At 39.2% G+C, this 15,000-nt stretch overlaps 1 protein-coding gene across 1 annotated transcript in view; it reads right to left on the reverse strand.

Annotated features, from left to right (window-relative positions):
- Positions 1–1,843: 1,843 nt before the first annotated feature.
- The window catches only part of LOC138041736 (chondroitin sulfate ABC exolyase-like), a 19,984-nt gene continuing 6,827 nt past the window's right edge, over positions 1,844–15,000 (reverse strand). The window contains exons 2-3 of the mRNA XM_068887465.1: positions 5,281–7,277; positions 1,844–3,313 (exon numbers count right to left, since the gene is read on the reverse strand). Of these exons, the coding sequence (XP_068743566.1) occupies positions 1,844–3,313; positions 5,281–7,277 (3,467 nt within the window). The remainder of the gene's footprint in view (positions 3,314–5,280; positions 7,278–15,000) is intronic.

Below are 15,000 nucleotides of genomic sequence, written 5' to 3' on the forward strand. Positions count from 1 at the left end.
TCGTTACCTCAGCGTATTCTTCATTTCCCATGCCTTAGCCTGTACATACTCCACCCTTGTTTGGGTATTGTGAGACAAAAAGAACTGAGCGAGATTCGACCACAATTGTTTACAATATAAACGATGTCTTGTTAAGTGCAATAGCTCTTTGCTAAGTTGCGTTGTAACAACTGGTGTAGCTCGTTAAGAGTCACGCTCCGGCCACACGGATCTTACATCTTGCTGCAGCAAAGAGAAGAAGAATGGAAATTGCAAACTTTGGGTCCAACGTAGACTTTAATGTGCAACTTACGATCACAGTTCTTGAATACGACATTATCGGAAAAGCCCAAAAGTTACAGTAGTATTACCAGCAATCTTTACATAAGGTATAGATCAGTGTTCCTAGTCATTCCGAAGGCGTTCGCTTACATCCCAACCCTGAGTTCGAAAGCCAACACAATAGTTAAAAAGCCACTTTTTGGAAAAGTCTTTCTCTCCTCTCCTCCCCCCCCCTCCAAAAAATTGGCAGACACATTCATCCGATCAATTCCTCGTTTGTGCTAATCCTGGTTTCGTTTACGTTGCCGTATTGTTATCTTCCTGCTTGTGTTTATGAATAACGGCTCACTGATCACGGTCAGGTTAACTGGCCACATTCGCTCAAAAGCCATTGCGTACCATGACTGAATTTCATAGCTGACATGTTGTTTTCCTCGTGATTTCACCTGAGTGCATTCAGCCAATTAGACCACGCATTTGGCCAAGCCGTCATTTGAAACAAAAACAAGCGACCGCAATCACTATTGGGCGAATGCGGGCCTTTAAGTTGTTCTGATCTTAACTAAAGTCTTAGGTTGGCTTTTTTTCTTTTTTTTTTTTTCATTTAATTAATCAGCGTAAGCATATAATAACGAAGCAAAGTGGTTCATAATTTCTTCCCTGATAAGAAGAAATGGAAGAATTATTATTGAGGTTTCGTCAATTAAGAAGGCCTAATCGTCACTGGCAACGCAAGTTTCGACACAGACAAAATAAGCCCTGGCGCATTAACTTGTTGTGAATTAGTGTCTTTTGGTGGACTGGGTACTAATGATGAAGACATGCAGTACTTAGTTTGTGTGTGTTGCTTTTGCGTTTGCTTGCATCGCTAGTGACGACCGAGCTTTTAGCTGGTCTGTTAAAATGCACCAGTGCCTCTGCCTTCAATGTACATCACCACGGATAGATTTTATCATCATTTATCGGTATCTCTCTGCGTGCACCTCTAGTGGTTTATTCGTGTCGAGAGTGAAAATTCATTCAGATTTAGGTCATTATTGGCTGATCATTGCTCGCTCCTTCACAAGGAGGGCCTGTTAACACGAACAGCGCAAGCTTTAGTACCAGTCAACAACATCCAACAACGCAATTTTGTTGCGTTGATGCTTCGGTGGCTGACGCAAAGTGGCCGTAACGTGGCCGCCGCCGCCCGCACAGATTGAATGACGAAATTACGGTTCTATCAAACGACTTTATAAAAGTGTAACGGTGCCATGCTCTGACATGAACTCGAGTCGTCAGCTAGCAAGACTCTCTTTCAGTGGTTCAGTTTACTCTTATCAACTCGTTTGGGATAAAACCACATTTTCCTGCCTCACTCCCTTACGGAAGCAGCACCACCACCCGTTCATTTGCACTGAATGAATGAGCGCCTTCCTGAACATATTTTAAGTAAAACCACTCGAGGTGCACTCACAGTTATGGTCATCTTCTAATATTTATCCGCTTATGCCATGCATTACAAACTAATTTTTTACCAAATAAAAGTCTGCGTGGAGCAATAGCCAATCAACTTGAATTCCCGGTCGCTTTCCTCTAATTATCACTGTATCTTCTTCCTCAATTTAACCTCAACACTGAAACCATTCTTAAGATTTAAAAATTGAACCAATTTGCTTTTGCTTTTACCGGATTCAGTATAATCTTGGACCCACACATTGGGTTTGTAGCAATCCGGATCTCCATGGGTTTGGGCATAGACGACACTTTTTTCCACCTCTTCTCGCAATTTGACTTCTACTTTTCTCTCCTCACTTGCTGAATGATATCTTTCTTCTTGCTGCGCATCTTTGGAATTTCTCATGTACTTCTTCTTTGTTTGGAGATTCAAGCCCGGAATACTTATGCTGAGATAAATGTAGTCAGTCGTGCTTTCAACCATGATGAGAAGATCTTTACTGTTAACTTCCTCAATTGGACCACCGGCTGGAAGGGTAAACTTTTCCCTGAAAAGAACGTAGCCAGTCACACTATGGGTGAGGCTCGTCCATGATCTTGGCGACTTGAGAAACTTGACGACATGGCCTTGGCGGTTGTTTAGCAAAACTTCGTAGACTTCGTTTCCAGCGGTATTTTGAGCAGTTGCTAGGTCTGTTAATGTCGCATGGTATGTTGATGTTGGTATCAAAACAGCAAATTCGTACTCGCCGTTGTTTGGAGAACTGGTGTGATCGAACCAAGCCGTGCCATACCGGCCCGAGGTATTGCTTTTGCCATCGTCGGTCTTGGAGTTCTGATCTTTAACGTGAACTCTTAACATGGACTGGCTGGAACTCGGAATGTAGTAAAAATTCCCTTTTGTGTCTGTGAGCGTTATGTAACTATTACTAGATGACGGTGCAGAGTTACCGCTGAGGGTGTCCGAGTAGGTTTTATCGACTCCGTTCACCTTGATTTTCGATGAGCTGTCTGCGCTGAACAGTTTGTCTTGGAAAAGAGTGGTTTGGACTATTTTGTTTTTTGTGTTTGTTGCCGTAATGTGAGTTCCTAGGCTCACGATCAAGTTTTCAAAAAAGAAAAATGATTTTTTGAACTTAAACGTGATCTTACCACGCCAATCTGTTGAATCAAACTCATAATTAGGCTGATCGAAATCCATGCCGAAAATTCCGTTTTCTAAAGGATATGTTCCTTTAAACGTCAGACCCCCAGCTAGCTCCCGTTTGTTGTAAAACCTGGCTTCCCTTATGTTTAAGTCATCAATATTTGAGTCTCCAAGGGCTATAGTTGTGGTTCCAGGAACTTTAGCCCAGTCCCATCCGTTTTCAACGTCGTGAACTTTTAGAATCGCTTCGCTGTTTGCAATCAGGAGTGCTCCATGACTAGCGAACATTCCGTATATATTTTCATTGTTCGGTTTGTTTTCGAAGTCCCAGAGAAATTTGGTAAACCCTTTGGCTGTTGCCACCCAATCTTTTCTCCGGTGTATCGATAAAACCGCGTAGTTCTTCGACCAGTGACCTTCGGGAGAGGGCTCCGCAGAAATGGTTTTTGACGCAGAGGTGGTTTGCACCTTGAATATAAGGATAACATATTAGATTCTAAGCCATGAATACCAAATTTTCATTAGAAATATGTGTTTGAATGGCCTTAGATTTAAAAAAAAATAAAAACACTTTGCAAGTACAGAAAGTTGAGTCCCCAATGAGGTTGTCTTTTTAATTTAGACCTATTTTAGATTTGGTTAGAAAATCAGATACCTTCTAACAAGAGTCTTCGAAAATAATCATACAATTTTTGACACCAAAGTTCGTGGTTATTCACTTGAGTTATCGCGTCTAGCTATAGCGAAGGATAGGAAGGGCGCACAAGGATTGGGCAATTCCTCCTCATATCATGCAGGACACTGTATTTGAAAATGCATTAAAACTAGCCGAACGTTGGAAGCAGCCACTTCTGAGATGTCGCCCTTTTCCCGAGTTACTTTTGTTTTCTGATGAATGAATGAATGAATTAATGTTTATTTGCCACACAATAATATTAAAAAGACAATCAATAATAAGAGTAAAGTCATTAATATAATAAAAGGATGGATATTAGAATAACTGTGGCGAGGAGACCCCAAGAAACCACCGGGCTTATAAGAGGGTCCCCCTCATATGCCTATCATTAATCTAAAGAATCTTACGCAATGCTTGTGCGGTATAACTAACGCAGGTTTTTTAAAAAGAAACTCTAACATATTTTTCTTAAAGTTCAGATAGCTTGATCCAGGAAGAGAGTTCCAGACTTTTGTACCTTGATAAAGAATTGTAAATTGTTTGATGTTAGTGCAACAAAAATGTGGCCGATAATTGTTGGCTATTCTAGTACCGCAAATTGTGCACTTGGCGGCTTGTTTCAAATAAATTTAAAAACATCGAAGGTAATAACTGATTGTGATAGTAAAACATGAACTTACAAATTTGAAATGAATTTATTTTAAAAATGTCCATGATGCCTAGTTTCCCAAATAAAGGAGCAGAATGCGCTCGGTAATCTGATCTGAATTTGTTATTGCTCACACAGCACGCTTTTGCAAGTAGAATATTCTATTAAAGGTGGCTTCATATAGTTTCCTGACCACGCGCAACCTGGAAAGGATGGAGCGAAAAGATGCATGACGATCAATCGATAACGTCTAGTGTTTGAACAATGGAACTCAACCAAAAGCAAAAAAGCGAACCTCTTTGTTCAAGTCATTGGTGGATATTACCATGCGCCGCGTAAACACTATTCAGACCATACAAGAGCAAATTTTCATAATGGTGTCATTTTTTTCATTCTTTTTTCACCTTATTTCCTTTAAATCTTGTTGTTACAGGGGCTTTTTATTGACAGTGATGGTTACTTGCATGAGAAAGGGCACCTATTGCATCCAGATAGTTGTAGTCAATTGATACCATCACGGTGTAATGTCCTACATCCAATTACTCCTTGGGTGGTGATCTATCTCCAATGAAACCACCCATTCAAACAAAGGGAACCTTGATGCCACAACCCGCGGCTTCATAGTTAACAACTCCAAAAGATCTGTGATATCTAAGCTTGAAACCTTATCAGCAAAGTGTCGGTTAAATAGTTGAAGTCTCTTGGTATAGACTATCATAGTGGTTTTCATAACAGTAATCATTTTACCGCCAGAACTTGTTTCAAGTAGTCAAAGGCTCCAAGTATACACCATCATGGTGGTTTTCAGTTATCATTTTACCGCCAGAACTTTACAGAGACAATTGTTTCAAGTGACCAAATGCGACGTTTCTTCTGATCGTGCCTCCTCGGTGCTGTTTTTGGCAATGACTATCACAGTTAAATATTAGGATTGGTCATATTGAAAACGACTTGAAACCCGGTTACCTATCACCACAAAATGATTTTAGTTTGTGTCTCGACAAACATGATGTCCAGTGCACCGCATTGTTCTGGTTGAAACAATTGTGATCTTTAGAATGATAGCTGATTACTGTGGACAATGACCATTTTAAAAAAATCTCCACTTACTTTCTTCATTATGTCTAAAGCTCCCAGAGTGTTAAAATAGTACTTGCTTTTTTTAATTCTCCCTCCTTTCAAATATTCTATCATGTCTGGGTCACTCTCGTCGTATAAGCGCAAAAACATCTCTGGTCCCTTTACACCAGTTACTGTTATTCCTGATTGCACCGTTGAGGTTGGAGGATTAGAAACACTGATGTAGGCATATCCTGGCAAGGCCTTGAAGAGCACTTTATTGAAGTAATTTGGAAAGCGCCCATTCACACTGTTTGGTGTGGAATATTTGGCCGACATAAGACGCATTGTTTCAAGTCCTCGCCTGATGTTGTTGACCGATGTTGTCGACAGGGAAAATTCAGTTCCATGAAGAAGGTATTGGACCAATGCTGCATTGTGTAAGGCTTGTGGAACATAGGCGGATCCATAAAACGCTTTGTGGTGATGTCCGGTGTAATCGGGTTTCATAACTCCTCCAAGACCCTCGTTTACAGCTATTGAGTTATCCAACCATTTAACTAGGGCTTCCATGTCTCTTATTCTTGCTTTAATTTCTACATCCGTGTCCTTTGGCATCGTTAGCACGATAAGAATTCTAAACAAACATAATGTTATCATACGATCTGCAGTTGTGCCTCTATATTCGAATGCGGGTGACTGATAAACCTCTCCAAACTCGTTGTACCATTTGGCTGTGTTGATAAGGTCCTCCAATCTACTTTTGTTTGTGGCCATACTCAGTGAGTCACTGATGAGAAAGAGAGTGTGCGAGAAGCCGGAACCGTCTCTGTTCATTTCGTGGTCCAAGGAGCCAAGGCCACTTCCGTCGGCGAATCCTTGATCTTTCACAAAATCGAGAAGGCTGTTGATTTTGCTTAATCGGTGAAGATTAAGAGCTTTGATGGTAGCTTTTACTTGATCAGCTTGAAGGCTAGATGAAGTGGGAAGGAAGTCTTTGAATACTTTTTGCATGGCCTGGTGGCAACCTGCGATGGCTTCGTATGCAGTGTTCTTAACAGATGTGTTAGCAGAATTGAGGTTATTAAGTTCGGCTAAAACAGTGCTGTCTATTTCGGCAGTACGAGATCTAAGATAATATTCCACTGCCAATGGCAAAAGAATTTTTGTAATGACCTCCCCAAACTTTTTTTTATTTCTGCAGTTTCTGCAGAACAAAGGAGGTCCCACGAGTTTCTGACTTTCGAAAGTCAAAGCATCGTAAGACTGGTGTGCTTGTTGAATACTTCCCTGCAGAGAATCCCATCTGTGTTTGAGAAAACTTTCGCTTGGGAAGTTAGGGGTTGTTTTGGTTTCGTCGAGGTACCAGTTCTTAAGCCGGCTCTTAATCACATCAAAACTAGCTTTCTTCTCTTGATCAATTCTCGAGGGTAACGGAGGTACGGGTTGTTGACTCCAGTGATAAGTTCGTTGCCAAGTGTTACTTGCGTCATACTGATCCACTCCTCTGATTGGTGGAACTATCTTGTCACGTGACTGTTTACCAAGCGCGGATTTAAACTCCAGTAAGTCGATGTAGATAGTATCTGCGCCACTTAAGGTGAAGAGGATAACTTTGGTTGGAACAATGCTGGTGCCTGGAGGTATGCACTCTGTAAATTTTACCCAGATTCCCCTCCATCCTTGAAAATTCAGACTCGCATCAAAAGTGCAGATACTTTGTGAGCTTCCTGCATTTTCTTTGAACTTGATTGACAGGGATTTTCCTGGTGAAGCACTATCTTTGTAGAACCAAACTTTGACACCACCCCTTTGAAACCACTGAGTAGTAATTTTATGGGCATTTGACAGATCTAGGCGCAGACTCGAGGGAGAGTTCGAGGTTGCTTTCCATTTCAAGGATCTTTGTCCGAGCTTTACGGTCTTCTTGTTTGTGGACAATGTTTTCGAACCAGCACTTGATGTTACAACCTGAAAGCAGTCTGTATCTCTTGAATCTTCGAAATCAAAAACGTGGTCTTTCTTACAAACGGTGGACGAAGAGGAGTCTGAAAATTAAAAAGTAGAATAAATTTGTTATGGGAAGAATGTGGCAGCTTAGTCGGTTTTTCCGCAATGTAGATGAATTTGGGACCTAAGTGCAATTTTAGTTAACCGGACACTGTATTTCTCAAGTCGCCTGAAAAGGCGCACCTGATCTTTGCGTTTTAAAATACGTATAAGAAGAGATCTAAAGTACAATATGATGGTAAAATTTAACACCGAAAGGTTCTTAAAATCCACAAGTATCTTTAGAAAACTACTAAAAACGAAGAATTTTCGACGTAACGGTTGCATAACGTCATTTTTAAGTCAAGAAATATGAATAAGAGAGTTTAAATACTAAGATTCTGTGTAATATGTTGGACCGACTTTCATATGACCCCTCACAGTGACTCCAACTGTCCTTAAATGATACGGTTCCAAAAGTTTAGTCGGTCGTCGATATTTACCCCTAATAACTTAATTGTAGGGCTACAATTTACATTAATGTTTGTTATATTAATGAAAATAAATATAAATCATGCTTAGTTGTGCATTTTTTCGTACTTTGAAGAGCTCGCCAAGGGAGGTGCTTTTGTCAAAACCATGTTCAGACTCCAGGTGCTTGCCAATTGTAGAGATCTTGTGTTCGGCCACGTGATGATGTAAGTATCGATCGAGCAGTACACCGTACCTGACATAGTTTCCTTCGCACAAATCACAAAGCTGGTTTCACCTCTTTAGTTTTTTGCTTGTGAACACGTTTGACATTAATGCCGACTTTAAAACTAAGGTCGTTGAGATCCTTACGTACTCGACCAGCAGATGCTTGGGATTTAAAAGGAAGTTTAATGTCGATGAGTGGAGGAAGTTTTGAATCTGTGGTTTCTTTAGGCGTTCCCCTCTTTTGCCTTTTCCTTTGGATGACTAACTCAATCAGATTTTTGGGGTAACGCAATTTGTGGAACAAGGCACGGAGTCATTTCACATTCTGATGAGAAAGTAACTTGCACAAACTTGCATTATGCATGGTGTCGTGCAGACGTCATTGGTGTGGATTATTAAATATAGCTCATGTAAGACGCGAAACTCAGTCTTACAATAGATAATAATAACAAATAACAGGAGCCCATGAGTAGGAGCCTCCATGAGCACTATATCCTTGAGTCAACCTTTGCCCGTATCTTTCTATTTTTAGAACCAACCCTTCAGCAGGAGACTGACATTTACATTAATTTACATCAATTCGCACAATTTGCGTACATTGGTTTTGCTATTTTTGTCTTCGTTGGACAATGTATTTATTCTGATTGGCTATTTTAAACAGCGCGTGCAGTGCCGAACAACTCGTGGCGTTCTAAAAATAGAAAGATACGGGCAAAGGTTGACTCATAGGGCTTGTATGGGGGAGGCAAGCTCCTACTGATGGGCTCCTACAAAAAATAAATGAAATATATTTATATAGCGCTTATATCAATAGCTTTTCTAAGCGCTTTACAATCACCTATATCCAAACTAATTAAGACTGTGTGACAGTATCTAAAGAATAAATAGATATTTCTCACGTATATAAATTTATTCATATACTCCGAGAAAAACTTAAAAGCTAATTAAAATTGACAATTCATAGCTATGTAAAATATGCTTGGCTAAATAAGATGAAGATTATGCAGTAGGGTCGGAGACCTGTCGCATTATTGGATGGAGAGGCCAAATGGTGTCGGTCGTCGTGGGTTGTTCATTGACCCTCATAGACCGTATTCGTATTCTCAGTATTGGACTGGAACTGAAATAGCTTGCAATGGAGGATAATGCGGGGAAATCTTTTGAAATGCTTTTTAATATAATCCCCCGCATTAGCCTCCATGCCATTGCAAGCTAGTTCCAGTGCAATACTGAGAATACGAATATTGTCTATTAGATGCAGGTAGATTTTGATAAGAATCACGAAGTGTCTTCAACTGTGACATTATTAAAATCCGGAAATATACGCGATAAACGTCACAAGGAGTCCCCCAAAATCTTCTGTTCAATTAAGAATAAAATGTTGCGATTTAACCCTTACCCAGCTTCCAATAGTCAGGGTTAGGGTTAGGGCACTAGGCACGAGTCAAGACCAGTGGTACACCATGCACGCACTACTTACGAGCTACGATACAACACGTGCGACCCACCAATCACCCATGCCAATTCCTCCACAGTTTTAACAGAGTAGATCGCACCATTTACAATGAGACCATTGCGGTTTTATCGCAGTTCCCAGTCTGCAGGAATCATCGCCCATCTCTCAAGTGGTTTACCTCGAAAAGGGCCTTACACCTGACAATGTCCGAAAAATCTACTTGTTCAGATGGGCGAAAATCACGTGACCAAAACCGCTAGGAATTTTGTGCCACAAATTCAGCTTAAAATAAACTTTGTAGTGTATGTATTAGGGTTTTGTTACTACACATTGTGAAACCTGGACGTTCTACAGCTTGCAATTGAATAGCTATTGAACTATGGAAGCCATTTGATCAGCCGAGCTTCCATAAAACCAACAATTATTCATCGAGCGAGGTTTACGTTAATAGCGGTGGATATTTGCCCAGCCCCGATTGCACAAAGCCTTCGTTTCTCCGGATGCTTCAAAATACTTTGCCTATAGGGCTACTCAATCGGAACGCACGAAACGCACTATTCGGTTATGTGCTCTACCATGTTGGGTTAACCATGGTGTTCTGGTGATGATCCCCGTGTTATTGCTGCTGTGCAGACAGTTGAATGAATTACATCGTGACTTTGGAGGAGTCTTAGGAAAGAGATGGCAGCCAAACACCATTGTAACTGGCGACACCAGCGCAAGAGTGAGGAAATATTTGATTCTGACATAGGGGTAGGAATTCAAGAGGAAAAATTGAAGTCTTCTATTAACAGATTATTATTCTTGCTATTTGTCAGGACGGCTGAGTGTCTCCAAAATAGATCTGCACTCGATCATGAGGACCCACCTGAGCAAAAGAAATCAAGATTCCATTGCCTATTCATTCTTTGTGCCGATGAAAAATACGTCTAGCATTCCCGCCCGCCGGTCCTTACATGTTAGTTCTACATTAACATATTTCACTCATTCTCCATGTTTTACACAAAGTACGAGTTTCAGTCCATATTGACCTACCCGAATAAGGAACAATAACCACCAGAAAGGCCAAAAGCTGAAATGAATACCACAGGAACATTTCGCTTCTCGACAGCTTCTGTTAAAAAAAAAAACATTTATCAAGTACTACTACTACTACTACTACTACTACCACTACTACTACTACTACTACTACTACTACTACTACTACTGTTGCTGCTGCTGCTGCTACTACTACTAATGACAATGTTGATAATAATAATAATAATAATAATAATAATAACAAGAATAAGAATAATAATAAGAATAATAATAAGAAGAATTATTATTATTATTATTATTATTATTATTATTATTATTATTATTATCATTATTATTATTATTATTATTTACATTATAAGTCTATAAAATAAATGAATAGATGGTATTTACCAGACGGCACAGCAGCCATGTTGGTGCACATAATAATAGAGTAAAAAGTCATTTGGGAATTTGACTCTATTACACTGCAAAACATGATTCATAATTTGCTGTAGTTTGGTGCAACAACACGGCCGTCTCATCACGTGATTGAAAACCATCTATGCAGTGTTGAACTTTCAACCTTAGTATATTTTTCAAGAGCGTAATTGTTCTGTAGTGAATACCTTATAAGGGAATCCTTGCTGACGTCATTGTTTACATTTTTTCCTGTAACATACGAGTTTTCTCACAGAAGACCTCATGCTATTTACAAATTGACTTCAAAAGATAAAAGAACTGGTCAAACGTAGTTATAAATGTCCAATTTTAATTAGTAATGGTAATAGGACTGAGTGGAGTCCAATTCGGTACGTAATCATACGAGTGGTAACAAAATCCGTGGGAGTCCGATTTAATTTGTTTATCACGAGTATGATTACAGACCGAATGGGACTCCACTCAGTCCCATTACCAATTAATTATAATTTCAGAGAAAAGAAGAAGAGCCTAGTTATGAAAAGACTGACAAAGGAGGCGTAAATTGTTTAAAGTCGCTTTAAAAGAAAGAAAGAAAGAAAGAAAGCCCCAATTTTGGAGTCCGCACACTGTTTCTATGGTGATCGAAACCAAAGTTGTGATTGGTTGATTTAAACCCCAACTTTGAATGTGATTGGCTCATCGAACTTTCCGATAACAACTTGGCAAGTAAATAAGTGGAAAATAGGAGTTTTTTTAACCAATCACAATCAAAGAAATTGTAATTTTTATGATTAAGCCCTTTAGCTTTGATAACGTGTCAGTTATTAGCCATCAAAAACTAATGCATTCTTGGGTGGAAAAGGGCGCTAATGAACCCATACATTCTTTTTAAAATTTCAAAATTTTGAAGCATCATTTTTCAGACATAATTACCTCGGGTTCATTTTTTCAGAGATAGCTCATTCTGCAATGTACTTTCAATTCTGAGCCGACTGATTTAAAAACGACAAAAATTCGCCTACATTTCTGCAAATAAGAGGGCCGAGCAGATCCATGAATTGCTTTAAATGCTATTAATTTTAATAAACGAAATTCTCTTCTTTCTTCAAACATCTACCGTTAGCAGGAGCTATATACAGTCATCATTCTAACTCTTAAATGACAAAATACATAATTTTATATAATTAAATAATTAAACTGTTTTAAATTAATTTAAATAATTAATTAAAATTTAAAATAATTTAAACTAAAAAGTTCCTAAATAAAATATTCATCATCTAATCAGACTTAATATCTTAAGGAGTTCTTACTACTCAATTTCTCCTTAAAAGTTATCTAGAGAATTAGCTAAGAAAATTTCTGATGAAAGCCCGTTCCCATTCATTAACTGCTCTTCGAAAAAAAAAAGAATATTTAAAGACATCATTACTTGTATGCTCAATACAATATTTGAAGTTGTGAGTTCCACGGGTACGGGTTTCATCAGCTAATTCGCTATTTTCACAAATTTCATTATACGGTTCATTTTGGAGGGTTACAGTACAGTTTGCATTAAATTAATTTATTATATCTCTCAGATAGTGCGCGGGCTGTAATTGGCTAAATTAGCGGGCCGTATTCTACAGTACGGCCCGCTGTACAGCCCGCTAAATTTAAAATTTCGACAAAACATCATCTAGCGAGTTTTTATGTCATTTCTGTTGCATAAACATGTACTGAAAACTGTTTGAATCTTGCAAGCAACTATTTCAAACTTAAAGGCCAAGAAGATTTAGTTTTTGGGATTTTGGCACGGCATTCTTTGTGGCAGTTGAACCTTCCGCTTCACTTTGACTAGTTTCCTTGTCCGCGCGCCGGTTAACCTCAGAGATATAATAAATATCTTACTAACCTCGTTTTCTCGGTCCGTACTGTAAGTTACGGATCCTCGTTTTGTCCCGTTGATTTATGGCCCAAGCGTGAAGCGCGCGGGCCATAAATCAATGGGAAAAAACGAGGATCCGTAACTTACAGTACGGACCTCGAACTCGGTTAGTAAGAGGTATGGATATCCAGTTCACTGAAGCATGATGCAGTCCCAAGAGTAAATGACTTGTATTGTTTTTTATACAAATTAAAGTACCCTCCAAAACGTATTGCATTATGAGAATGAGAAAATAGCAAAGGCCCACCTTCAACCGACAGGCTTTTCGACCGTTTGTTTTTGTTATGGGAATTCGTTTTGCTTATCGTAGCGATCTGATTGGATGGATTTCAGCTTTGGCGGAATTTTCATATATGAAAATTGTTCCACGACACGCAATGACTGTCGGTTGAAGGTGGGCCTTTAACGTGAATTATTTCATTCGTAATTCTGTACATTGTACATAAACAAGCATATTGACGGCTAAGAGATAGCTAGAGATTCACATTCCAGGTCTCTAATCATTGAGGTAACACTCGATGTATATCTGTAGTCGCTTTTACAAAAACGAACAGCCGCCCATTGTGTGTTCTTCAACTTATCTATGTCGTCACACTGATAATACGGATCCCAAACAATTGAAGCATATTCCACTTTTGGTCAAAGTGTCTTATACAAGGTACTTTGAAAGATATTTCATGACGATGCTTGTTCAACCTCAAATTTGAATTCAGTGTGACTCCCAAATAGGAGTGCAGTTCAACATAGGTTAAAATAGCATTGCAAAAAGTATATATTCCAGTAAGTGGGTTTTTCTGCTTGGATATGCACATAATAAAACATTTAGCTGGGTTGAAGAAAAGAAGACAGCAAATTTAAATCAATTATGTCATTGATAAAAAGTTGTTCACATATTTTTCATGGACAGAGCTTGCAGCGGCTTATTGAATCCTCTGGGGACATTTAAGTAAAATAGGATGGTAAGGGAGAGTTAAGCAAGTCTCAAGTCAAGTATACATCATAACTAGAGTCTTTGGCGGAGACGGAAATATTGAAATTTCGACTTTGCGCAATGTTCGGAGTGGCCCATAAGGGGGTTTAGGAACATTGCTTACGAGTTGTTCCCACTTCAAATTTTTTTGCCACCCAGTAGTTTCGCATGGCGGATGCTTGTCGAGAGTCGAGAATTTGCAGGTCTAAATTATTTACCGTGCCGTTTGTACAGCCGAGAGCAGTATATAGTTTCGTTTTTGTCGATTGAGAGACATTTCATACTAAAGACCATTGATCGAAATCGTCTAATATCCAGAGCACCTATTTACACAAGCAACTTCGGAGATTTAAGAGACATGCGAATATCGGTCAGTTAGTACTCGGCCTTCTGAGCGGGAGGTCGCCAGTTCGATCTCCGGCTCATTCGAAGTCTGTTCGACTTTCCTCTGATCCGTGTAGCTGAAACTTTAAATATCCATAAAACGGAGAATCGACGGAGGAAGAAAGAAGAAACAAATAGGGTCGCTCTCAAACGACTTTGATGGCAAAGTGGCAAAAAAGTTTCAATGCCACCGTAACGGGATCGGAACTCCCGATGACACCGTGACGCCAAAGCCTTAAAAAATTGTTATCAAATCAAGTCAAGTTTCAAAGGAGTCCGTGTCTTGCAGGCCAACCCATATCTCTATAAGAACTTACATATTGGTTAATTTTTTTCTTTGTTTAGTGCACGCAAGTTAAATAGTAAAGACCATTATAAAACCAAACTCATTTTGTTATATGCTAGTCCAAATTTGTCCAAGCAAAATCATAATTGAAAAAAACTCTGACGTAGCGAAAAGTTATCGGTAATAAAAAGTTTTTGGGCCAGACATTGAAGTGCCTTCTAAAGTCTGGTCTTGCATCAAAAAGTCATCTTCTCCAATGATTAAAATCTTGGGACTCAATCAATTTAATTAAAACATGGACCGTTGCACGTTGGTTTGCAAGAAATCTAAAGGTAGAAAACATTTTGATACTTTTGATGAAAGGTACGATTCCTTGTGGACAAACAATAGAGCCAACGAGCACTGAATTATTTTTGTTGAAAAACACTGCTGTAATAACTTCACTTTGCGGACGAATTCAAGATCCATTCCAACAGTCATTAGGAGAGTTAAAACTCTTCGGAAGGAAAGACTTCCAACATTACAGAGAGCTTACCGTAACTTTGATCCACTTCCTGGTCTGAGACTGTCGACTGAAAAATGCTGAAAAGGTCAATAGAAAAAGAGCTTTCAAGATGGTATCACAG

Source organism: Montipora capricornis, chromosome 3 (genome assembly GCF_036669925.1).
Source record: "Montipora capricornis isolate CH-2021 chromosome 3, ASM3666992v2, whole genome shotgun sequence".
Taxonomy (NCBI): domain Eukaryota; kingdom Metazoa; phylum Cnidaria; class Anthozoa; order Scleractinia; family Acroporidae; genus Montipora; species Montipora capricornis.